This window comes from Mobula hypostoma, chromosome 5 (assembly GCF_963921235.1).
Source record: "Mobula hypostoma chromosome 5, sMobHyp1.1, whole genome shotgun sequence".
Classification (NCBI taxonomy): Eukaryota; Metazoa; Chordata; class Chondrichthyes; order Myliobatiformes; family Myliobatidae; genus Mobula; species Mobula hypostoma.
In genome coordinates, this window is record NC_086101.1 from 49,979,675 (window position 1) to 50,006,719 (window position 27,045).

Below are 27,045 nucleotides of genomic sequence, written 5' to 3' on the forward strand. Positions count from 1 at the left end.
AAACAATAAAAAATACCTTTTTAAATTTATATAATGTAGCACTGTGGAGTAGTAATGTCTTTTAACAGTCCAAGTCATACATACATAATTTTTACTTTTGTTAACAATTACCAAAGAAAAAAATGTTTTAAGTGTTGACTGACTTTGCTCAAAAGAAACATAACCCCGTTATTATAAGCAAGAGATTCTGCAGATGCTATAAATCCAGAGCAATGCACACAAAATGCTGGAGGAACTCAGCTGGTCAGGCTGGAAATGAATAAACATTTGATGTTCCAAGCAGAAACCCTTCATCAACCCTACCATTCTTACCTTACAAAATACTGTCAACTCCACTTTCTCTCTGTCCCTTCCCTGATCCCATTCTCATCTTAGGGTTAGGGGAGGAATGAGTGGATAATTTCAAAGTCAGGAAAGCTGGAAAATTGTGAATTTAATGGCAAGTCCTAATTCCTGATTTTTGGTATTTTATGGTTATAAATAGCCAAGTGAAAGATCACACTGTTTGACAGTAAATCTTCAACAACAATTTTTGACCAAGGAATGGAGAGGCCGGAAGGTGGAGGTACAGATGCAGATGAAGGATAATCAGATGAATGCTCAATCTATATGGGCAGGTGTTGCAAAAACATTGCTCCTTCAGCTGCTGAAATTCACTTTCATCATTGGTTTTACAATTCAACTCCAATTTATTTTTTTTTTTTTAAAAGAAACTTTATTCTACAGCCAGAATTTAGTTTAAAACATGGGTCAATTTTGAGACATGCAGACTTGATTGCCTGCATGCCTAGAAACCTGTACCCCATTTAACCCTAAACGTAATACCGGAAATAGACAGGGATTCTGGAAGAATCTACCAGAAGTTTAGATAATGCTGGGATTATATTTAATATCTTTTGGTTCTGGCTATAAGTGCTTTCGTAGAAATTAGCAAATTTTGTTGCTTCTTCTATCCTATATAAATCAATCCCCTGAGATTTGGGGGTTTGGGAGAGAAATAAAGATATTACTGGGGATAGTTTTGCATTTATCAAAAATGACACTAAATTGTAAAAGTTCCAAGTAAAATTTATCAGAGTAGATACAAGTTACCACATACAACTCTGATTCTTTTTTCTGTGTGAATACTTAGCAAATCTATAGAACTGGCAATAATTGATACTTTTCAAATGAACTCCAACAATGTACTCTGAATGTGATGGTGTAACAAGTCTATCGTTTATGAGAGGAGTCTATTCAAAGAACAATGGCTTGGACTTCTATTCTATTGTATTTTTAGTCTATTTTAATTGTTTGAATTTATTGCATAACTTTAAATTTTAATATTTTGATTCATTCTTACTAGGGCATCTGACCTGCTGACTGTTAAAAGTATTCAATTTTGTGAGAGATTTTATAGCCCAAAAATCAGGAATAAAGCCAACCATCAATAATTAGGTAATCTAAGTGCACGTGTAGGATACATTCTGCCAATTTCCTCCTCTGTCTTCCACAGTCATTACCCTCAATGGCACACTGAATCACTGTTGAGGTAAGGGTTGGCACTTCAGCAACTAGGCATCAGCAGATCCACACAACGCGTGTGTGATTACAGCCTGTCGCTAAAAGTGCAGAGAGCTCACTGCTGATCACAAGTTTTGAATTCTCCCCTTGTTTTTGATGAAGGCACAGTGTCAGTGACAAAACTGATAAAGATTGAGTATTTTCATAACCAGAATCCCAATTGTTTAAGCATCCATGAATGATATAGACATAAATATTTTAATATTAAATGTTTTCTAAATGCTTAAACTATTTAAATTAAGTTTAAGTTTACAACATTTCAGCTTATGTTTTGAAGGACTGAAGGAATTCAACACTGAAGGAATGTGTATAATGGCATCTAGTGCTATGTAATAATTTTATTGTAGCTCGTGATATAAAGAACTTAATTACACACTTCATGTGCAATAGCAACAAATTCACAAAATCTATTAGAATAAAAATATATTCAAATTCAATATAATAGTCGCTCATAAGTGCCCGACAACATCACAACTATTGCTGCTAAATGGGGGCCACCCCTGGGAATCCCAAGGTCATTAAACAGCCCCACAGGCAGGGAAGCTAGAATACGAAGTAGATTTTTATTTATACTCTGAGATAATTTGGTAAGAAAGTTGATATTATTAAAGCTTTGCAGACACATTGCAGTCTTTTCTCCACCAACCCTCATTTGAGGGGTCTTGCACTTCAGGTTAGGAATCACTTTGTCACAATTATGAATGAGTAATTAAAACATCGTACTTGTTAAATCACTTCAATTGAAACGGGTTTCCACTATAAAGACCACATAAGGTCTTTACTCTGAATTCCACTATCGCTGAATTTCTATTCAGTTTTCAAAAAAAAAACCTTGTGCACGTTTGTACTGAACACATGTTCATAATCCATCCTGATGTGGGCCACTGCAAAAAGCAAACAGATGCAACCTTTTTTTTACACTCTAAGAATAGCTTCAGATGGTACAAATCCTAGTTGCACCAATTTCAAAGACAGGAAACAAGACAACCAAATAAAAACATAGCACTCCCCTACATCAGAATTTTAGCGTTACCAATGTTGCAACCAGTAACATAGCAATGTTAAAAACAAGAATCTGATCTTCCTCAATCCTTCATTTTACTAAATCTTTTACAAAGTACCAATACTTTATTATTTCTCTACTGTCACTTTATGGATACACTATCAATTAATGAGCCATCTTATGTATTTACATTTGTGCTTTTTAAAACTATAATTGTATTCTTTATCTTCTGTTTTATTTGTGTGCTGCATTGGATCCAGAGTAACAATTATTTTGTTCTCCTTACACTTGAATACAGGAAATGACATCAAACAAACTTGAATCTTTGATATCTTTCTCCATAGAACCTACATGGCTTCGAAGGGGCAAGGCACTGCAGTTGAACATTTAGTCTTTCTTATTGGCCTAAAACAACCATCTGTTCCTTTTTTTCTAATTTGGATCTACCTCAAGAGATTCTCACTGTATAGATTTTTTTTAAATCTACTGGAAACAAAGTAATATTTGAAGGAAATTTGAGCAATGAAAAATGCTGTGTCACCTATGAAATCAAATCACAATGCGCACTGAATAGAACTCAGTCTCATCACAGATAGCCCTGAAACCTTTAAAAAAAACACAAGTATTATTCATAAAGAGGCTGAAAAAAAATTGCTAGAGGTCACTGGCTCTAGCAATAAGCAACATTTTGATTGTTAATAGAGTGCAATCAACTGCAACTGTGATAAACCAGGTTCCTGAACCTTGGAAGTATAACCGGTTAAATTATACCAACAAACAACATAAACTTCCTAAAACAATAAACGTTCAAACCCTTGCCCATTTCAATTACATTTCTTATAGTGATCTACCATCACTACCAACAATCTCAGCTGATCATGTTACAAGAGGTATCTAGACATTTAGAGAAACATATGGTACATCAATTTTTCAGAATCCACACAATATTTAAAACACCATTGAAACTTCAAGTGTTTAATTAAGCATACAAAATACTGATTGAACAATTGTTTGAACAGCTGCATCAATCTGTTGCATTTTTGAAAAAATGTGGACTACAGGAGGAATGGAGACAGGCTAATCCCTCTTGACATCAATGGATCTGGGGTTCAGACATCACCAAGGATCTCATGTGGTCAGTACATAACGGCTGTGTAGTGAAAAAAGCACAACAGCACCTCTTTCACCTCAGGTGGTTGAAGAGGTTCGGCACGAATCCCCAAATCCTAAGGACTTTCTACAGAGGCACAATTGAGAGCACACTAAATAGTTGCATCACTGCCTGGTATGGGAACTGTACTTCCCTCAATCGCAGGACTCTGCAGAGAGTGGTGCAGACAGCCCAGCGAATCTACAGCTGTGAACTTGCCACCATTCAGGACATCCACAGAGGTAGGTGCATAAAAAGGGCCCGAAGGATCATTTGGGACCCAAGTCATCCCAACCACAAACCGTTCCAGCATAAAAGCCAGGACCAACAGGCTGCGGATCAGCTTCTTCAGCAGGCCATCAGACTGATTAATTCACGCTAATACAATTATATTTCTATGCCATATTGACTGTCCTGTTGTACATATTATTTATTACAAATTACTATAAATTGCATATTCAGTTGGAGATGTAACAAAGATTTTTACCTCACGTATGTGAAGGATGTAAGAAATAAAGTCACTGTAAATGACCAAGCCAAATGGTCATGCATAGCAGAAAATGTCTCAGAACTACATAGGGAGAAATTTATGACTAAAATTGCACAAGTGTGGCTTTGTTGAGAAGTCTTTCAAAGCACTGTCACTGCTGTTATTGTTTCATTCAAATCAAAATTTATTATTGGGATATTCAGTGACTCAGCTGTCAATATATCGATTGAGTTTACACTGTTTTGTGAAGATACAGTGCCTGTACACAAGTACTACTCAAATTCACTTTTTTTTTTAACCCAAGTGGCTCAATAATTTTTTCCTCATCAATAACAGCAAGACCTCAACCAATACCAATCTTGCAATACAAATTCTTTCAGACAAGAAACACTCCAGGTTGAGTTCCATTCACTCTTCTCAAACACAAGAACCAGTAGATACAAAAACAGATAACTTATACACAAGGTGTGTTGTCTTTATTTTAGATCAACTCCACCCTAGCTTGGATGTTGTACAGGACAATAAAATTTCCACATTATTTGAATACACAATTAGCATGCTGTATCTCTAAATAAAGAATGGTGATATCAGTCCAGAGCTAAAATGGAGTATATGAATGAAACATCAGACAAAGCTATATCAGAGAGCAGTGATATGACATCACAGGTGAATTTGTAAAAGGATTCTAAAATCAATAGTCTGAGGAAAAAAGAACTAGTCTAGCTAATCTAAGAGTAAAACAATAAGGACAGGATAAAGACAGAAAACGTAGGAAGACGGTGCTTGGGACAAACATCAGAGGGCATACTTAACAAGTTAATCATACAAAATAAAGATACTGTACAAAATTAATAATAAAAATGAGATAAAGAGGAGAAAATGTTGCATAATCTAGGTCACGTATCAGCTGTGGAATGAAGAAAAATTAACATTTCAGGTTGTAGTTTTTGTCAAAACCATTTATTTTTTCCTATTTTCTGTTTTTAATTCAGATTTCTAGCAACTGCAGTTGTGTGAGTTCACTGCAGAATTAACTGAGTGTCAGCTATATCAAAACTAAACCGAATTAAGATGACATAATGGATGTGAGGAGACACTGACCTTGGGGTTCAAAGCTGTATAACAACACTGAATATTAAATTTGCAGATCTAGTTACAAACCACTGTATTATTTTTACACAGTCAAGGAATGAAATGTCTAAATCTGCAAATTAATGTGACAGGAACTGAACAGAATAATTTGTCTTAGTTCGTGTGCAATTGTAATTATTCCAGGATGGGCAAAAAAGCTACAGTACCTTATTGGAAGGGTAGAAAGGCCTGTAAATTATACCTGGACACCAAAGATGCTCATAATGGAGAGGATATTCAAGGTTATTTTATGGCAGGTTGGGTGCTAATATGAAAGATCAGGACAAATTAAACTGGAGAAGAGTAAAGGTTACTGGAGCATGTTGAACTATTCAACGCATCAAGTATTTCTAAATTAACGAACTATATACCTGGCTTTTTTTAAATCCTTAAAATAATAGATTTTTTGATAGAAAGTAAATGTAGCTGAAGAGTTCCCAACTTTGTTCCGGGTAATTGCAATGAATTTTGATGCCAAAATAGACAGGGAATTCTTGAATCTATGATCGAAGTGGCCAATGCCGGATATTGATAGAGTACAAAAAACTACATAGGTTTTGTGTCTCATGATGTTACAAAGACAGGGAAAGACCCAACAAACAATGCATCATGAGGATACGAACATTATTAAAGTCATCAGTAAACAAAACATCAAAATATCTGGAGACGGAACTAAGGTGTTGCCAGAATGCAGCTTGTTTGTGCTCATCTGCGAAAACAGCTTAATTCCTTCCCTTTAATGTCTCAATTTTCCTTTTCAAGATGAATGGGGCTCTGTTGGAGTCAGTGATCTACAGCTGCACTCAAACAGCAGTTCTATATAGTGTTGGCTCCCACTCTCAGGGCTAACCACACGGCTATTTTTCAATATCCCAACGACGCAGCCTGGAAGATGCGCGCACCTTCAGAGTGAGGTCCTGTGGCCAGGTTAATTCCATGCTGGTGTCACAACTGTGGCGTTGTGGAAGAAATAGAACATTGTGAACAGCGGATCAGCTGTCAGAGGACTCTGTACTCAGGTGATCATTTCTCTCTCTCATGATTATGGGGGAGTTTGCTGGTTTTTGAGTCGGAGAACTCTGAATAAAAGTGAAGCAGCAGACTTTTAACATCACAATCAGCAAGTTGTTTTGTTTCATTGGTCTCCCCTCTCGTTGTGGGACAGATGGCACCTATCCGTCCCTTTATTAGGGAGAAAGAGACCCTGTGGCATGGCGAATTTTCCAGTGAACAATTAGTTTTTGTTGTATTGCAAATTATGGTCTCTCTTTGGGGGGGGGGGGGTTGCTATTGCTTGCTTGGTAGGTGCTGATGCTTTCTATTGAAATAAGTGAGAGAGGGGTTGATGCTTTGCTGCTGCATGGAATGGGGGCGAGGGGGCTTTGGGTTCTAACATTTTACAATCATTCATTCTTTGGGGTACTATTCTGTTTTTCATAGATGTCTACAAAGAGCAAGAATTTCAGGTTGCATACTCTATACATTCTCTGATATTAAATGGATCCATTGAAAATAGGCCAGGAAACTTCAGGGTAATGAATGAACAGTACAAGCTAAGAAATGTACAGCAGAGCTTTGGATTAGCACATACATCAAAGTGGGAGCTCATTAAAACAAGAACTTGGAGGCAAACACCAACATGTATAAGAATGAGAACTAGACAAACCGATGAACTAACAAAATTTGCCCACAAAACGTCCGACAAGTTAACAGGAATTTTTGATCAGGCAACCTTTCATTAATTTCATGATATAAGGCACAACACAGAATACTTAAGCCACTTTTATCAAAAGTAAACAAGTTTATGATTTTGCCAAACTCAAATACTACTTTTAAAAAGATGAGAATACAGAGAATTTCACTGAACCTAAACAGAGAAACATCCAAAACTAAAATGCTCTTTGTCTATTGTTCAATACAATCATGGCGGATCCACCAGCTTAGTACCATACTCCCACTCCTCAGAGACAAGGTATCCAGAAAATACATTCAACAACTTGGACCTTTCAGTTCTGAGAGGGTCTAATCTCTTGAAAAAAAACAAAAAACTTCTGAGTCCTAAATTACCTACAGTTCAATACTATATCCCTAGTTCTAGATCAAAGAACATATGCTCCTTGCAGCCATCCTGTAGAGACACCCCTCATTTTTCTAAACTCTAATGAAATCAGGGCCAGTCGATTCAATTGCTATTCCAATGTCCATGCAGTCCCTTGAATGAGTCTGGTGAAGCTATGTCACATTCCCTCCAGCAAGTCTATTCTTTTACAGAGAGATCAAAAATGCACACAATACTCTAAATCTACCCTCACCAAAACCTACTGTGCTGAAATAGCTTTAGATCTGGGGTTCCCAACCTTTTTTATGCCATGGATAGGCCCCAGGTTGGGAACCCCTGGTTTAGATATTAACACTTCCAACTGATTTTTCCATGCATATATCTTGCGCATATTTTTATAATTTTGTTTATAGTATCATTTAAAAAGGTCATCCAAATTACCTGTCAAACCACACAAACATTTTAATTTAGTAGCTCTAATCACAAACCACTAGTAGGGATAAATATAATCTATTTCATGGTGATTTTTTTCAAACATTATTTACAGTACTAAAATTATGGACTTCCCCTAAAGCTACAGGTTATGAGACCTTGACCAAATCTCACCACCTTACCACATAAAGGCCTCATTTTCTAAAACCAGCCTCCTCCATTCCAGTGACACCTACAAAACGCTGCAAGATATCTTTCATCTACACTATTCCACCACTATACTGTTGAAAAATATTAGCGTATCTGGAAAACTAACCTAAACAAGCAGAGTCAGACTGGATTCCAAGGAGAAATAGTGCTGACAAATGTTTAGGAGTTTTTGAGAAGAGGAAGGCTCAACCAGTAGATTGAGGGGAATTAGATGATTGTGGGAACCTGCCAACATGCTCAATATAACCAACTGGTAACTAGGGCATCAGTGTTGGGCAATGGATATTGACGCTTATACACATTCTTCCAATGAATTTGGAAGATTTTGCAAAAACCCTGTTGGTTGCATCTGTGATGTGCCAGGTCTGAGAGCTATATTTTTCAAATACCCTTTTCCTCCATCAACCCAAGGACAAGCTGACTCATTGCAGGCAGTATTAAATTTCATCATCGATGTCTGCCTTAACCGAGAGATGGCCCTGAGATTTCTAAATTTTCAAACCGCTCTTCTAATTTAGATCTCTCATTTTCTGTGGAGATAGCACACCAGGGGTCAACCCTGGATCCTTGATAGATATTTCTCTCTATCACAAGGTGGTATGCATTTGATGTCCCCCTTACCAATACTACATTTTTTGTGAGGTAGGTGTACATCTTTCCTCAGCAGACCTTCAGTTTTCTTGATATTGATTTCCAGACCAATTGCTTTATAAAAAGCTCACAATATATTAATGTTTCTGAACATTTGCCAAGGTCTCACTATGAAACTGTAATATTAGAGGGTAATGTCAGGTAGATAAGGGACCTTGGTTTGTGTGGACATTGCAGGTATAGCACAAACCCTCACATACTTCTGAATATGAGTCAATAATGGTTTCGAGCCCAGCTGGGTACACCCAAACTCAAACACAGTCTGCATACTATAGATTGAGGTCTGAATGATCTTGCTTCTGGAAAGCGATTACCAAATCTTGAGCAGTTATCCAATATTTCCACTATAAGTTTCATTCTAACAAGTATTAGTGAGATAAAACACTGGTCCAACACGTAGTATTTCCTGTTGCAGTGACACAATACTCAGCTTACCAACAAAGAATGTATCTCTATGTTTCTTCTTCCAGTAGCTGAAGCAGTACTCCTCAAATCACCATATCAATTTCATTCATCTTGAGGAACAGCACACTGAATCTCACCACATGACTACTTCAATAAAAAGACAAGGAATGCTAGCAGCCACCATATGTAGCCTTATAAGAGCCCAAGGATATGCAGAACTGCAGAAAACCCTTAAATTTGGCCATTCACAGAAATTTATCTTCAGCTTCTATCTGTTTCCACAATGTTGTGAAAACTGCAGTTATGCAATAATTAGAGCTTTGGATTGTTAAAAATAAGGAAGTCGTATCTGGATTTGAAAATTCCAGGATATTGTGGACTGACACCACAACAATTCAACATGAAAGCTATCTGATGTTTGTCAATTCAAATTGTTTACTAAAATCATTCAGGAAACAAAACCATCATTGTTAACTTATCTAGTCTGTAACAATTGCCATTGTAATTCTGGCCTTACACATCTGACTGTATGATCAGTGAACTGATTTGCCAAATTAAACACTTGATAAAACAATTACTGTGAAGTAAAGCAAATATGAAATATTTCAATCAACTAAAGTATAAATCGACAGAGAGAATTAAATACAATCCAATTTTCAGTTTTATAAAATAAAGGACTTTTTTTGCCATTCATAAACAAGTTTGAAAATTTTGAATTGTAGAAAGCAATTTATAGAATCTTCTTACCCTGACTGTTCCACTGTAACCGGAACCAATTTTATACAGTCCATCTTTAGCCAACAGATACAGAAATGAGCCATCGCTCTGCAGTAGACACTGATCATCTTCATCTGTAAATACTTCCTTTAAAATCCATTTCTGCATTAAAGCTATCTTCTTTATTCCATTACTGAACCAGTCCTGAATTTGAATTTTTCCAACTAAAACGGCTTGCACACTCCTTTGAAGGGCATTTAGAATGGTTGGCACCTAAAAGCATGCAATAATGATTAATTAAGATGAATATTCACACGCAAGTGCTTACAATCTAGAGTTATCAAATGAATAAGCAATGCTGAACCACTAAGGTGCGGTATTCAATTGATGCAAAAATCTTAAGTAACTATGGCCGTTAGCAGAAATATACAAGAACAGCCTACCTCACATCTACATTAAATACTTCCAATGTGAACAAAATGAAAGGGAAATATGAAGCCCATTAAAAATAAACTGATGAATTTTCTGTGGGGCTTATATCCTCATGCATATGCAAACAATTTTTAAAATAAGTTTTGCAATAAATCAATATTTCACATTTTAAAAAATTAATGCAAATGTCAACCTCATCATTAAACTTGATCCCCTAGGACAACCAGGAGCAACAAACAGAAGTAAGAGAACCCATTGACCGAATTTATGTATTACATTTCCTTCAAGAAACTGAATTTTGCCTTATCAAGGTAATAACAGTTGCCTCTTGTATTTTACCTTATGTGCAATCAAAATGGCAGTAATGAAATACAACAGGAATGCTACTGTAGCCAAATATTGACAAAATATGACACAGAAACATAGAAAAATAGGAGCTGTAGGCCATTTAGCTCTTCAAGACTGCTCCAGTAATCAAAAGAATCATGACTGATCTTGTCCTTTTCTCACAGCTCATTGCCTAGAAATACTTCCAAATTTTTCTTAAATATATTCGGCAACTTAGTTTCTATCAACACACCCATTATCCTGAGATTATGAATCCTCATCTGTTGACTCTCAGCTGAGAGAAACATAGTCCCTTGCATCCAGTTCATCTAGCCCGGTCAAACTATTGTATCTAAATGAAATCACTTCTCAACTCTGAAGGACACAGGACTAGTCAAATCAATTTTTCTATATTTATACAGTCGGCCCTCCTTATCTGCGAGTTCCCCTTACGCGAGTTCAACCAACCGCGAACTGAGAAAACCCGGAAGTGCTCTTCCAGCACTTGTTGTTCAAGCATGTACAGACTTTGCTTTCTTGTCATTATTCCCTAAACAATGCAGTATAACAACTATTTTACATAGCATTTACATTGTATTAGGTATTATAAGTAATCTAGAGATGATTTAAAGTATATAGGAGGATGTGTGTAGGTTATCCTGGATCGGGATCGAAAGAAAACCAGAAGTTCTCTTACTAAGCAAGTTGGAACAGGTACACCCGGTATTATTTAGCGTCAGTTAGTCAAACGTTTGTCATAGTATATATTTTACCTTTCTATGCATATAAAACACTTAAGAAACGTATGTTTCAGCACCGGGCTCGGGAACGGAAGTTCCCAAGTTCGATCCAGTGACAGACCGCTCCCGAGCATGCTCTCCATCCGTACCGGGTTGATGTGGAGGATCAAAAACCCAAAACCCCAAAACCTAATAATTAAACCACTGTGTTGCTTAGTAATAACTGTAGCTGTCATCGGGACAGGGCCTTTCTCACTTTATCCTTTAAAATTGTTCCGATCGTTGACTGACTGTAGCCTAATGCTTTTCCAATGACTGATGGCATTTCACCTCTTTCCAATCGCTTTATTATTTCCACTTTATTTTCAATTGTGATCATGATTATTTTCGTGAACAGAAATACTGCGGATTCTGAGCTCCGCCGCCGGGTCCTAATGTCCACCGCACTGAGACAGGTTAAATAAGGTCCGGAGTTCCGCTAGGTCCTAAGATCCACTGCACTGAAACAGGTTGAATAAGAGACTTCAGCATCCATGTTTTCTGGTATCCGCGAGGGGTCCCGGAACCAATCCCTCGCAGATAAGGAGGGCCGACTGTATACAACTACCCTATCATCTTAGTCAACTTCCACTATGTATATCATTTTTGGTTATGGAAGCCAAAGCTACACACAGCACTGTATTGCTGCAGCAAAACAAAAAGTCACAGACACCCAAATCTCTACCTCCAGCACTTTCACCTTTGAAGCAATAACCCATTTTTGTTTAGCCTACTAAAGTGGAATAATTTCACACTTATCCACATTAGAATACACCCATCTATAATGTTTTGAAGCATTCTTGCATCCTCCTCACAACCCATCATCCTATTTAGTTTTGCGTTGGAAATATCCAATTTTTTCATCCAAATCGTTGATATATATTGTGAATTCCTGCAGTCAGACAACTAATCCTTGGTCACTGCCTGTCACATTTAGAAATTCCACTGACCCATTTTCAATCCTTGCCTCTGTATTAATCCAAACCAAAATGCTCTAATTTTCCACACCAACGTTTGTAGGTCCTTATCAAATGCCTTCTTAAAAATCCAAATATAGCTCATCCATTGGTTCGATCTTTTCAATCAGTTAATCCTTAAAAATATCCAGGTTTGTTCCTGTTGGCTTTTTCTAATCGCATACACTATTTCTTATAGTGTATTTTACCATGAAGTATATAGTAGCCTTTAGAAATTTCTATGCTACTTCTAGAGCCTTGAAAAAGTATTCAAACCCCACAACTATTTTCACATTTTACTGTCTCATTTCCTAAATTTAAAAATATATTGAAATAGGAATTTTGAGCTACAAAATCTTGTGCCTCATGTGGAATCAAAAATTCCAAAACCTGTAAACAACTTGCTAAAAATTAAAAACCGGAATAGTGAGGCAGAAGAAGTATTTATCCTCTTTTAAATTACTACATTAACTTCCCTCAGGCGCAATTCTGCATATTACCATAACAACTCACCCAACTGTTTGATTTAGAAAATTGGAGGATCATCTGTTTTCCTTGAATTCATAAGAATAAATACCCCCTTGCTCTGTAAGGTCCAACAGTGTGGTAGATTTTCATCAGACCAAACCAAAATAGACAAAAGAGCATTCAAGGCATGTCAGGGAAATGATAATAGAGAAACACAAATCTGGAGAAGGGTACAAGACCATCTCAAAGGCACTGAACATACCTCAGAGCTCAGTGCAGTCCATTGCAAAACCACAGCAACACTGCCTAGGTCAGGCTTCCCCTCTAAACTTAGTTGCTGGAGAAGGTGGTTTGTAAAAAAGGCTCATCCACAATGCGCTGGAGGAACTCAGCTGGTCAGGCAACATCTGTGGAAAAGATCGGTTGACGTTTCGACCTGCTGAGTTCCTCCAGCGCGTTGTGAGTATTGCTTTGACCCCAGCATCTGCAGATTATTTTGTGTTTGTAAAAAAAGGCTACTGTGACACCAACAGTCACTCTAAGTGAGCTGCATAAGTCAGTAGCTACAAATGGAGATGAAGTTCATGGCTCCACAATCTCCAAGGCCTTGCAAAAAAGGTATTTATGGAAGGGTGGCAAGGAAGAAGCCCTGGCTTAAAAAAAAAGCATATCCTTGCCTGTAAAGACTTTGCAAAGTGTCACTTAGAAGATACTGTAAAGATGTGGAAGAAGATCTTGAGGTCGGATGAGACTAAAGTGGAACTTCTTGGCCTCAACACCAAGCAGTATATGTGATGTAAATTTAATACTGCACATCACCAAGGTAACACAGACATCCCACCTCTCCTGGAAGTTCTGGGAGTCTCCCGCATATTAATAGTGGCTCCCTGATGCCCGCAAATTATATACAATGTCCCGGAAATTGAATTTTTTTGAGAGCGAGCGTGAGAGAACGCGCGAGAGAAAGAGCAAGAAAGCAAGCGCAAGTGACAGCGACGAGAGAGAGCGCGTGCGCGAGAGAGCATGAGAGACAGCAAGAGAGCAAGCGAGCGCGAGAGCGACCACAAGAGAGTGAGAAAGCAAGCGGGCGAGAGAGAGCGTGAGCAAGCAAGCGAGAGCAAGAGTGAGGGAGATCCAAAAAAAGTCAGAGTGGCAGTGTTCCAAAAAAAATAAAACATATGTCACCCCAGACTACACTAAAGTGTACCCCTGCCTAACAGGGGTCAAAAATAATGACAGTGTTGCTCGCTGCACTGTTTGCAACAGTGACTTTTCTATTGTCCATGGTGGGTTAAGACTGTAAAAGACATGTTGAGGTGAGTTTAACAGGTGTCATTTGTTCATTAGCATAGCTAACGTTATTTAAACTAGCTGACTAGCTGCTAAGGAGCTACTCTATTGCGGACATCCCAACTCTCCTGGGAGTCTCCCGCAAACCGATGGTGCTACCTCCCTGGAATGAGTTTTTGCAGGGTGGGATGTCTGGGTAACACCATCCCTACTGTGAAATATGGTGGAGGTAGCATCGTGCTACTGGGACAGAAAAGACTGGAAATCTGCTCAGTATTGATGGGAAAAGACATGCTGCAAAATGCAGCATGATCCTGGATTAAAAACCTGCTAGCCTCTGCCAATGAAACTTAAACTGGGAAGGAAGTTAGTCTTTCAGCAGGACAATGACCCAAAGCACACTGCCAGAGCAACCATGGGGTGCTTTAAATGAAGAAAATTGATATCCTTGACTAGCCCAGAGTCCTGACCCTAACCTAATCCAACATCTCTGGCTAGACCTCAAGATTGCTGTCCTCCACTGCTCCCAGCTAACCTTGCTCCATCACATTGTGCAAAGCTAATAAAGACTTATCCAAAAAGACTACTAACTGTGATAGCTGCGAGAAATGGTTCAACTGAATACAGAGCAAAGGGAGATGAATACTTTTCAACTGCTGACGTTTCAGTTTTTGAATTTTTAGTTTTTATACTTTACAATTTTTTTTTTGTTTTTTGACTGTATTGTGGAAGAAAGGAGCATGTGATCCACAAATAAAAATTCTCAGTTGAATTGATCAAAATACTGATTTATGTGAACAAGGGGATGGGGGGCTGAATACTTTTTTCAAGGCTCGATATGTTAAGCTAACCGGTTTATTATTTCCCCCCCTCCTCCCCTTTCCCCTCTCCCTCTTATTTTATAGTAGCTGGTTTATTAGTGGTATGAATTAATTTTGTTTTTGCTTAATTCTCTTTGAAAGTATATTGACTGTATGCACATACCATTTATTACAAATTACTGTAAATTGTACATTGCACATTTAGACGGAGACAGAGTAAAATTTTACAGACTTTGTTGTGTGCATGTCAGTAATTCAATCCAAGGATGGGCAAGCAAAGTGATACAGTGTGCTTGAACTTGAGTAATTCTTGAATACTTGCCAAGTTCTGAACTCCCCACAAAGCCCAAGACTAAAGCATTGATTTTGTACATGAAATCCTCTGGATCCTTGACTGCGCTAGTCTAGGGAAAGCACTCTCCAGTCCCATTAAACATACAGAAGGGACTTTCAACAATCCCTGCGCACAAGGCAAAGTTTAGAAGGGAGATCTATCACTGGTTTTCAAACTCAAATTACATTCCCTTCTCTAAAAATTCATCAAGACTGCAATTAGTTCTCCTGGCTGTTCAACTGGTCAACATATCTTTCTATATCTGTCTTATGAACTTCCCGTACGACATTATGATTATACTATTAAACGTCACCTACTCAGAAGCCAAATTTCAAAAACTTAATTTATCAAGTTGAAGCTTTTCTTGACACCCAAACAAACCCAATAAATGCTTCTCATAACTTAATTCTGCATGGCATCTTTTTGGCCTTCAGCTTTTACTTAATTTATGCAAAGGAGAATGTCACATATCACTCCTACACATACATCAAAATGACTGTCTAATAATCTTAAATATATCTCTGTATCAATCCCCAATATCCTTACAAATTACATGAGCTGAGTCATGAAGTTTCCAGCTAATGCAGCATCCATATCTTTTGGAATGAGATTACTATTAATTTTCTTGAATAAAAAAGGACAGCAAAGTATCTTTATCAATAAAATCGTTACCTGAATAGGTTGGCAAGCATGGCTGCCATTACTAGTGAGAATTGCTGAAACAGCCTGTAGAATCTTGCCTGTATCCCCCCAAGCAACTACCAAGCTGAAGAGGCAGGCACAAGAAAAAGCAGTAAGGGACTGGCTGATATGATCTGCCATTCCAGTGCTTCGTATCGTTGTTTCTAACAATAAATGGAAGAGAGATTCTGTGGGCAAAAAAAATAATAATCACATGAAGGACCAATTATTACTTGGATACAGATGATCCAATACATAATTATATAATAAAATACATACGTAGGACCGAATTTTTCACCATTACCTATAAATGACATTATACCGATATTAACTTGAGGACATCTCTGATACGTCCCAACTCCTTTACAACTTCTGAATTTATAACCAAATGGACTTGTCTTAGGCTTCCAAGCAAGTAATTTTTAAACAAAAGTTGCAAAACTGAGCCTGGGAATTAAGTGCCATATCAAATTATTAGGTCGCTACAATGATACTGCTGAGGTGGGCATTCCTACATGCAGAGCAATACAAGTGTCATGTTGAATGCTAAATTGCATTTGATAACTATACAATTCTTCCATCAAACAATATTGAAATGGATACCATTATTTTTGAAAGACAAATCATATGTCTTTTATATTATAAATTATATTTGTCTATAGGGAACCTTCAGATTATGATATGCCATACGCCTAACACTCACTTCCTTTGTGACAGATAGTGGGTTTTGGAGGTGGTGTCAAAGTAGTGGGGGCTGGGGGGGGTGGGTCCCCAGTTCTCTGGAAATGCACCATAGCCACAGTGTACCAGTGATAGTGATGGAAGACTAAGTAGGCAGATATGGTACCACTGAATTGTCGTGGAACGTCCAATCGAGTTTGAGTTGAATACATCTAAGCAGATGCCACTTATTTTCTCACTCCTGATTTATGCCTTGTAGTTCGAGAATCAGAGGCCAATTGTTTGCTTCAGGATATTCATTTTATGGTCTGGCCTTTTAGCCACATTACCCAACGATGTTTCAATAGTTTGTGATCAGTGGGGAACCTGTGTTGACAAAGGGAAACTCAGAAATGTAAGGCTGTTGAATGTCAAAGTTAAGCAATTATATTCCTGCTTGTTGGATATGTACCTTAACAGTTATACCTGCTGTTTATTAGCCTGATGTCCTACTGCACAAAGGCATGGACTGCTTCATTCTCCAAAGAAATGGAACGATACTGACCACTGTTTAATCATCAAATTCCTCACTCAAGCGCTATGATAGAAGGGCTGAAGTGAATGGTAGGGGTCCAGGGAATCAAGGAGAATCTCTCCAATGACCACAACCATTTGATTATTTTGCCCCAGATTCCAATTAAATCTATTACCAGAGCTCCCTGGTGCACCAACTCAAATCAAATGCAGGCTTGATGACAATGGCAATCACTTTCAATTCACATCTGAAAATTTGCTATGGTTGTACTAAGATGGGAAATAAAATAGAAAATAACTAGGAAACCTGGACCCCCAAATGATCCAACGAGAAAAAGCCACACTGAGCAAGTGTGAGGTTATGAGTGAGTAAATGCTGTTTAATAGCACTAACAACGATTTCCATCCTATTGCTGATGAACACATATAGATTTATGGTTGATAGTTAACTAGCTTGGTCTCATCTTACTTATTTGGGACAACAAAATGACATCAATGAGAAGGAACGTCCAAATATAATCAATTTCTGCTTTTAACATAGAGTCAACACTTTAAATAAAAGACTCATTGTAGTCCATCTCATTTTATCTGATTGTCCAATTAACAATTTGTTCATTCAACATTTTTTTATTTCCAAATCTCACCGATCCAAAATTTTAGCTCATTAACCTTACCTAAAACATCAGGTGGCTCTGACTGGAGGCCTTCTGGCTGTTGCCCCTGAAGCATGTCAAGCAAAGCATGTAAACTTCTCAGACACAGTGCAGGATGGGAGAACCTAGTCTCTTTTATAAGTTCAAATACACCACAAAGCCCAATTCCAATGATCTGTTAAAAGAATACATACTTATAAACATACGTGAACAAAGAACAGCTATGCTTGTTTCTAAAGGCAAAAAGAACAGCTTACTCAGCACAACTGACACTGTTACACATTCTAGTAAATTACTGCAGTCATTTTTCATTTGAAATCAGATAATAAATTACCATATAAATGATTGGTTAACAGTATTACTTTCACAATTCAGTTTCGATTTATCACCATTTGCTAACCATGACAAAGTTTAAAACTTTTTTTTATTAAAACACTCATGACTGACATCTTGGAAAAGTAAAATAAGAAAATACTAGCAAATGTAAACAAATTCAATCATATGATTAAATCTCATACAGATGCACTGAATTAGAAAAACACAAGTAGAATTGTTTAAAAATACAAGGTTTGTCCTATCTCTTTCTTCACTATGCATCATACTTGAATATCCATGTTGGAAGAAGGTGGGAACATTTAGCATCCATAAACACTGGTGGTTTTACACAGTGAGTTAACTCCTTTCAAGATAATGCATAAGCAGAATAAATTGCTTGCACATTATCTACCACCCCAGAAAAAAAATCATGGGAAAACACCAAATGACTACTTATGGCCTTCGCCAAAAGTTGGAGATACTGACATTCTAACAACAGTCCTGCAACTTATATAGAACTGACTGGAATGTTTATCAGCAGCACTTAATTTTGCAATAAAAGGTAGAAAAATATTACCTCTACAGATACAACTCTTGTGAAGTTTGAAGGCAAGACCTAAAAGTGCTTAGTAGCCTATTAGATAATTTCCAGTTTGTCTAATGAAAGATGGGACAGATTTCCCACAAAGAAACTAATGATTTCAAGTTCCTTTCAATGGCAGCAGTTTGCAGATTCAAGTGTGCCCATGCCACTGAATAGAATGGCCAAGAAAATAATATTATTCATTTTATAGATTTAATAACTGAATCAACAGTATACAATATTGCACTTGAAAGCAATCAACTACAGTTTGTTAATAAATATATTTCAGTAAACAGAATTTGCCTTGGGTAGTTTAATTGGCGGCTCCCTTAATTCCTCTTCCTCATCACTGTCCGACTCTCCACTCTGGACTGAATTCTTTGAGGCCAAAGTCAAGGAGGCTTCTTTCCGTTGCCATTCCAGAACACACTGGCGCACATTACAGTAAACATTGAAGGCTGAAGGGTTGCTGTGGATTTTGATATCCGGAATTGGTGAAGCATTTTCCAAATTCTCTGTCTGAAAAACAAAGGTAATCATTTTGATTTATTTTGTGGCTCAAATTTTGAAATCAATATGAATTGATAAGTTACAGTGTCAAAATAAATATTGCTGGGATTTTTAGAGGATCATTACTAATTTGTGGATGTCTTTAAAATTGCTGTGTGACAAGCACAAATCTTGCTTGACCTGATGAATTGAAACTGGCACAGGAGAAGGCGGCATTTGAGAAAGAATCTGGTAACATGGATATTGACTAATGTAGTTGTACAAAGTCAACAAGATTATTTATTCGTTTTATATTTTGCACAAAACATTACAAAATGTATTCTTGGAAGCATAGAAAAAGTGACATTGAGAGATTGGAAATTGGAAAAAACTATCAGTTTTACTTCCCTTCTTCCCTTTCTCCTCTGGTCCACCCTCCTCTCCTATCAGGATTCCTTCTCGAGCCCTCAACTTTTCCATCCACCTGGCTTCAACAAGCACCTTCCAGCTAGCCTCTTACCCCTCATGCCACCATTTTTTTCTGGCATCTTCCCCCTTCCTTCTCAGTCCTGAAGGAGGGTCGCGGCCCAAAATGACGACTATCTATTCATTTTCATAGATGCTGCCTATCTTGCCGAGTCCCTCCAGCATTTTGTGTGTGTTGCTTTGGACTTCCAGAATTTGCAGACTTTTTTCTGCTTATAACTACAAGTAAATTTTGAAACAAGAAATTAACAATTTTTTTTGTAAGCTGTCCATTGGTAAAGATGAAAAGAGAAAATGTAGAAAATTCATCACGATATTTTTAAACACAAAACCCAAAAAGGAGTAACACACACAAAATGATGGAGGAGCTCAGCAGCTCAGGCAACATGCACTGAGAGGAATAAAGAATTGATATTTCAGGTCAAGAAGGAATAAAGAGTCAATGTTTCATGCCAAGACTCATCAAGACTGGAAAGAAAGGGGAAAGAATCCAGAATAAGAAGATGGGAGGGGAGGGGAAGGAATTCAAGCTACATGATAGGTGAAGCCAGGAGAGGGAGAAAGAAGTTGGGTGGAGGATGGGGGATGAAGTGAGAAGCTAGGAGATGATAGGTGGAAAAGGTAAAGGGGCTGAAGGAGGAATATGATAGGAAGGAAAATGGACCATGGGAGAGAGGGAAGGTGGAGGGGCATCAAAGAGAGGCAAGTGAAGAGGGAGCCAGAATGGAGAATGAAAGATAAGGGGGGGGGGAGAAATTACCCGAAGTTCGAGAAATCAATGTCCATGCTGTCAGGTTGGAGGCCAACCAGATGGAATATGTGGTATTGCTCCTGTAATATCCTGGTTAAGAATATGTTTTATTGCATTTCTACCACTATGCTTTTATTTCAGCAGCCTTACTGCAGTCTTCTGTTAATTAAGCTTCATAGACAAACATCTTGGTTTCTGCTAAGATGAGAAGGTGTCTCCTTAGCTTAGGACTCTTGTATCAACCAATCAGGTTTGTCTTGGTAACATTCTGTCCAGTGGATACCATAGAACATTTGAGAGAGCTGGGCGGGATCTGATATCTGAGGGACAGTAGGTATTGGGTCTTTTGTTGGCAGGGGTCGGAAGAGGAAGGTGATGCGAAGAAGAACTCAAGGGAAGACGCTTGCAGAATCCCACCAGAAAGGAAAATCCTATTGTAAGAAGTGCTTTGTGCAGACAAATGGCTCCAACGAGGTGTGCCAATTCTCCTGAGTTAGCCAGCTTGTTCGAAATGGTGTTCGATGGAAGTTCAAACTGCGGCTGGTGTCTTTCACATAGAATATGGATTCAGCGTGTGAGTAATCAAAGCAAAGCACCCGACTACTCCAGAAATGAGCTCCAGCGTTTAGACTGGTTAACTGTATTGGGTCTTTTTTCTTTTTTTCCTATTAATTGCTTGTTAAAGTTGAAATATCTGTAAATAATACTTCCACCTTAATTTTAGGCCTGTTATTTCCTGGTGAACAATAATTTTGCATGAAGCAGTACTTACACAGCATTCAATATAATTTCCCTTCCCTCATCGGAACATTCCAACCTTCCTGTTTGATTGAACCCGAATCATACGAACCCTAGATGTGTATTGCTTATTGAAGGTGGCCTTCTCACCGCTACCCGTGTGATGTTAAATCACGTGGCTGTTAGCCAGAGTTAGCTAACAAGCCTGGTTTATTACGAGCCACAGTGAGAGAATCATATTCCTCCAACCTGAGAATGGCCTTACCGTAGCAGTAGAGGAGGCCATGGACCAACATGTTGGATTGGGAATAGTATTGGAATTAAAATGGTTGGCCACTAGGAAATTCGGCCCTTGTGGTGAAAGTACTTGACAAAGCTGTGTTTCAATCTATGTCAGGTCTCACTAATGTAGCCAATGGAAAGGCAGGCATAACTGGGAACAATGTAGGTGCCCAAAGCTACATCTTGGGTTGGAGAAATTAGGAGAAGCCAAAAAGAGAAACTATTGAGTACAAGGACCAATTCAATCAGATGGAGGACGGTGATGGTGAATAGGAACTGGTTCAGTCTGAGGCTTTATAAAACATTGGTCAGACCACAACTGGAGTATTGTGAGCAGTTTTGGACCACATATCTAAAAAAGTATGTGATGGTAAGGATCCAGAGGAGGTTTATGAGAATAATCCCAAGAATGAAAAGGTCTTGATGAGGAATCTTTTTTGACTCTGAGCCTGTATTCGCTGGAGTTTAGAAGAATAATGGGGAATTTCATTGAAACCTACTGAATATTGAAAGGCCTAGATAGAGGAGACATGGAGAGGATGTTTCCTATAGTGGGGGAGTCTAGGACCACACAGCACAACCTCAGAATGCAAGGACAAAAATGAGGAGGAATTTCTTTAACCAGTGAATGGTGAATCTGTGGAATTCATTGCCAGAGACAGGGGGTGTGGAGGCCAAGTTATTTGGTATATTTAAAGCAGAGGCTGAAAGGTTCTTGATTAGTAAGGGTATCAAAGGGTACAGAGAGAAGACAGGAAAATGAGGTTGAGGGAAAATAAATCAGCCATGATCAAATGGTGGAGCAGACTCAATGCGCCAAATAACCTAATTCTGCTATGTCTTATGGTATATTAAAATTTGGGGGCAACAAATAACCCAAATAAATAAGCTATCTAGATCACGTTTGCACAATTTAAAAATTCAAGTACAAATGAGCAGGCATCAAGAACAATCACAGAATTTTTTGCACAAAAAAGGGGATATGCACAAGGTTTCAGTTAAATAAAAAATGTTCTTCAAATGAATTCCTGAGAAATGCTTTGCATTGAGGATTAAAAATGAAAAATTTAATAAACATAAAGACCAGAATTTTCTTAAGTTTAGCTTGCAACTAATTCCTCATCCACTTCCTTTTATCAGAAAAATGAATCTCACTGCCTCAGTCTAAACAAGAGAACTTATAGAGTATCAGAATAAGGCAAACAAAAAACCCTTCTGAAAACCTTTGACAACTGTTTATGCCCAATTACTGTTTTGCCATTTGTCAAAATGTGAAGTGTTTCCAAATATTAATGACCATTAAAGTAAAAATGATCCAAAGGTAGGTATTAAATGAAATAATCGAAAACATTAAATTGTGCTCTATCTATAAAATACACAATTACACAATTCTTATTCCATTGAATGGGCTCTTTGATTCTGTCCAATCTAAACCAGCATAGCATCAGAAAGCAGATTCCACATTAAAGTCCAAGTCCACTACTACACTCCATAGAGGGGGTCCAGCATCAGAGCAGAGCCAAGCTGTCAGCAAAGAATAGCACATTAAATCTGCAAGTCTGTATTTCTTTGGGATCTCAAAGTTTAGTGGCATTAAAATACAAACATACTGGAGGCACAATGTGGAACTGCTAGCCATTCCAGCAAAATCCAGTCCAAGCAGCAAGACCAAAAACCATCGCTAACCTTGATTTATGCAAGTTAAATATAATACTATTAGCATGCACATATGCTCAATTAATTTAACAGATGGGGAAATGATTCAGCAGTTTTATAACTCTTCCAAATTAAAAAATCTAATCATACAATCATTCTACAAGATTTTGAATGGAACGAGAGGGAAACAAAAGCATAAAGCATTCGTGGGGGGGTGGTGTGTGGTGGAGATGGTGCAGGGTGCTAATGGTAGAGGGAAGAAATGAAAAGAGAAATAAATAACAAAGAAAATTAACTACATAGTTAGGCTGAGGAAACCTAAAAGAACCTGGTGGTCCAAAAGGACCTTCTGATTGATGACAATTTCACGTTGGACATGGTGCATGGAAATAAAAGTTATTTCATTATCTTGTATGTGAGAAGCATGTTTTAAAAAGGTAATAATTGTTCTAATAGTGGATTGCAACTAGAAATTAATTATTCACAACCACCATACTTTAAAGTGAAAAGAGGTCTGTGCCTTACTAAGGCTAGCAGCCTTATTTTCTACTGTGCTCAGCTCTGATCGCCTCACTACAGGAAGGATGTGGAAACCATTGAAAGGGTACAGAGGAGATTTGCAAGAATGTTTACAAGGATTGGGGAACATGCCTTATGAGAATAGGTTGAGTGCACTTGGCCTTTTTTCCTTGGAGCGACGGAGGACAAGCGGTGACCTGATAGAGGTGTATAAGATGATGAGAAGCATTGATCATGTGGATAGTCAGAGGCTTTTTCCCCAGGGCTGAAAAGACTAGCACGAGAAGGCAAAGTTTTAAGGTGCTTGAAAGCAGGTACAGAGGAGATGTCAGGGGTAAGCTGTTGCTGTTTTTTTAACGTAGAGAGTGGTGAGTGTGTGGAATGGACTGCCAGCGACGGTGGTGGAGGCGGATATGATAGGGTCTTTTAAGAGACTCCTGGATAGGTACAGGGAGCTTAGAAAAACAGAGGTCTATGGGTAACCCTAGGTAATTTCTAAGGCAAGGACATGTTCAGCACAGCTTTGTGGGCCAAAGAGCCTGTATTGTGCTGTAGGATTTCTATATTTCTATGGATAGTAGATGGATTAACAGTTGTGCATTTCATTAATACATATTGTCAAGAACCCTTTAAAAAATTCTACAAAAGGAATTCTCATCAGATTTCATGATCTAGAAATGGAATAATGATTCCTGTAACAAAACATAATTTCAAGCCAAAACTTTACTCACTTCTTAGCATGATGGAAAACTACTATCTTCTCATATGTTACCTTACAAAAATGTGGATTTCTTGAAAAGATCATAGTTGTCCACTAAAATCTTTTCTGGAATTATTAACCATTGTTGTTGTAAAATACATCCTTAAGCATTTTGGACATTTAAAAAAAAATTATTCCTGATCAGCCACAATGCTTCTATTGGAAATGTTATGTCTGTAAGGTATGTGATGGAAGAGGACTTTTTTTAAAAAATGTTTTCTTGGCTGAGCTTCCTGTCAACATCGACCATTAAAACTCAGAAATAATAGCTAGTTAGACAAGCAGCTCAATATACAATCCAAAAATCAAGCTAACAAGAGGGAAAGTAATACAGAATAATATTAATCAGAAGAATACAGAACATTAATGACAAAAATAAAAACATTTAAGGAAGGTAGAAGAATTCTTCAGACAACATTCCCTAAGAAAAAAAAGACTTCCACAGAGATTCCATTCCTTAATAACATCAACTCTGAAATCAAATTCAAGATTTTGGAATAATTTTACATGTTAATCCAACATTTGTCCAAAAAAAAACCTTTAAACCTAATTAACTGGATGCAGGGGATAGCGAGCTCCTTACGTTTCTACCACTAAACAGTTCTTCAGAAAATGCTGTCTTATATTGATTTGTGCAGGTCCAGTCATATTCATAATTCTACTACTTGAGCATTCTAGACAAAACCAGATAAAGTGAGTTTTTAAATCTAAAAAAAAATTAGATATGAAGCTAATTAAGTTCAGGGCTGAGGGGCCTCAGATCCACATTAGTTCCATCACATGTCTGTTTTAAGGGCCTGATCCGGAATCTAATGGGATAGAAATTAAAACTCATCGGTTGGCCCCTTCCCTCAAGAAACTAATTTTCTATTCCAATATTCGCTGCATCATCCTACAGCTATCTTCAGTGATGCTGTTCACAGTTACAATGTAAAGTGTGTTCTTCATTCATCTAATTACATATTCATCCTCTACTTCCTTGTTACCCATTGAGGGACCCATTGTTACCCATTGAGGTACTGGAAAGAACAACCATATTGAATAAGAAAAAACATCTTGAAAAGCTGCAATCAAGTAGACTTGTAAGTTGTTATACTATCTCTAATGAAGATAAGTTCCAAACAAATACAGAGAAATAGGGAGGAAAATGCTTGGGTTAAGAGATGGATATTAGTAATGATTTAGAGGGCACACCAATGCAAAGGGCCAGGTCAGCGAAAGGGTATTTCATATCAGTTATAACTAATCATGAACCATTCTGGTTGCCACAATTTCGACTTTTTTTTTCCAATCAATGCCATAAATAAATGAACTTGCCTTTGATCGTGTTTTTACTTTCGATTTGGTCTTCTGCTTCCTTTTAAGTTTTTTCTTGCTCAAAGCTTTTTTATTTCTGAAACAGAAAGTGATTAACATTTTGATATGTGACACAATCCAAATCTGCCCACCCCCTCCCACATAGTCCTTGCTACCTGCCCCTCAAGTGTAGGCTTGCCTTTCAAAAATAAGGATGAGAAAATCAATTAAAATAAAATTCCAGCCGCATCAAATTTTTACCTTCTAATTCTGCTTTTGTGCTGACATGTTCTGGTTAATATGAGTGATATCATTTTGTACTAGCATATTTGGGGAAAGTGTAGTTTATGTCTGATAATTTCACATCTCTAATTTGTGAATCTATATTAATCTGCAGGAGAACTAAGCCACCAGGAACAAGGACATCACGAAATCATGATTGATTTGTGTGGCACAAAACTCAGATTTTTAGTTATATATTAATTGTACAATCTGTGCACTCCTCTTATTCCAATTAGCAGTTGCTGTTCACAGTAGTTTCAAAGAGCTGGAGAGCAGTGCAACTATGTTATATAATCAGCAATAATCTATCTGTTTGAGACCAGAAGACCTGAATGCTGGATTTCAACCTAAAGTGCTGACTATTCTTCCCATTTCCCCAACCCAACAGATGCTCCTCAACCCACTCCTATCCTGACTTCAAGCAGATTGTTTGCTGGTCCAGATTCCTATCAGCAGACTCTTGTGTCTCAATGACATAGTCATCTGGTTTACCTTTCTGACAGTGCAGATTACATTTTGAAACAGCCATATATTGTACACATAGCTCTGCTATGATATAACCAGTTATGTTCTTCAGAAACTTCACATTATAGAAAGCCACATTATAGCAGAACAAGTTGTGGTTGTATTCAAAACATAGATCTACATAGGTTTTCATGATTATACTACAACCAATGTAGCCCACAAAATGCAAGCAGTATTTCCTAATCCATCAATCACATTTTAACTAACTGACATTATGGAAACAAGTTAAATCAGAAATATCCAAACTATTTAATGATTTTTCCTCCAAGATCATTACTGATAAAAGGACAAATTGCATCAATCCTGGCATGTTCACTAGTTGGTTTCAGAGATATGGGGCATGAGGAAAGGCAGAACCAAAACAAAAACAAGGACACATGCATTTGAAGTTTAGAAGAATGAAGCCTGGTGATGCTGTGGAAGATATTTCGTCTGAACCTCATGGGACAGTTGATAAATGGGGAAAGGCTAATAATAAGAGGGTTAGGCAGGAGCTAGGGAGAGTAAACTGGGAACAGGTATTATTGGGCAAGTACAGTATGTATCTGGATTTTTGGAATTGATTAGAGGCGAGCTGGTTAGAATACAGGATCAAGATGTTCCAATGAGAAAAACAA

General features: G+C 37.7%; 1 protein-coding gene across 17 annotated transcripts in view; it reads right to left on the reverse strand.

Moving 5' to 3' along the window:
* The window catches only part of mycbp2 (MYC binding protein 2), a 227,685-nt gene that overhangs the window by 172,671 nt on the left and 27,969 nt on the right, over positions 1-27,045 (reverse strand). For 14 of the 17 annotated variants that reach the window (XM_063048481.1, XM_063048475.1, XM_063048480.1 and 11 more), the window contains exons 2-6: positions 25,643-25,718; positions 18,948-19,163; positions 17,768-17,921; positions 15,891-16,087; positions 9,842-10,084 (exon numbers count right to left, since the gene is read on the reverse strand). In XM_063048481.1, the coding sequence (XP_062904551.1) occupies positions 9,842-10,084; positions 15,891-16,087; positions 17,768-17,921; positions 18,948-19,163; positions 25,643-25,718 (886 nt within the window). Of the gene's footprint in view, positions 1-9,841; positions 10,085-15,890; positions 16,088-17,767; positions 17,922-18,947; positions 19,164-25,638; positions 25,719-27,045 lie in introns of all 17 variants that reach the window. The other 3 variants (XM_063048487.1, XM_063048473.1, XM_063048471.1) reach the window with 1 other exon arrangement.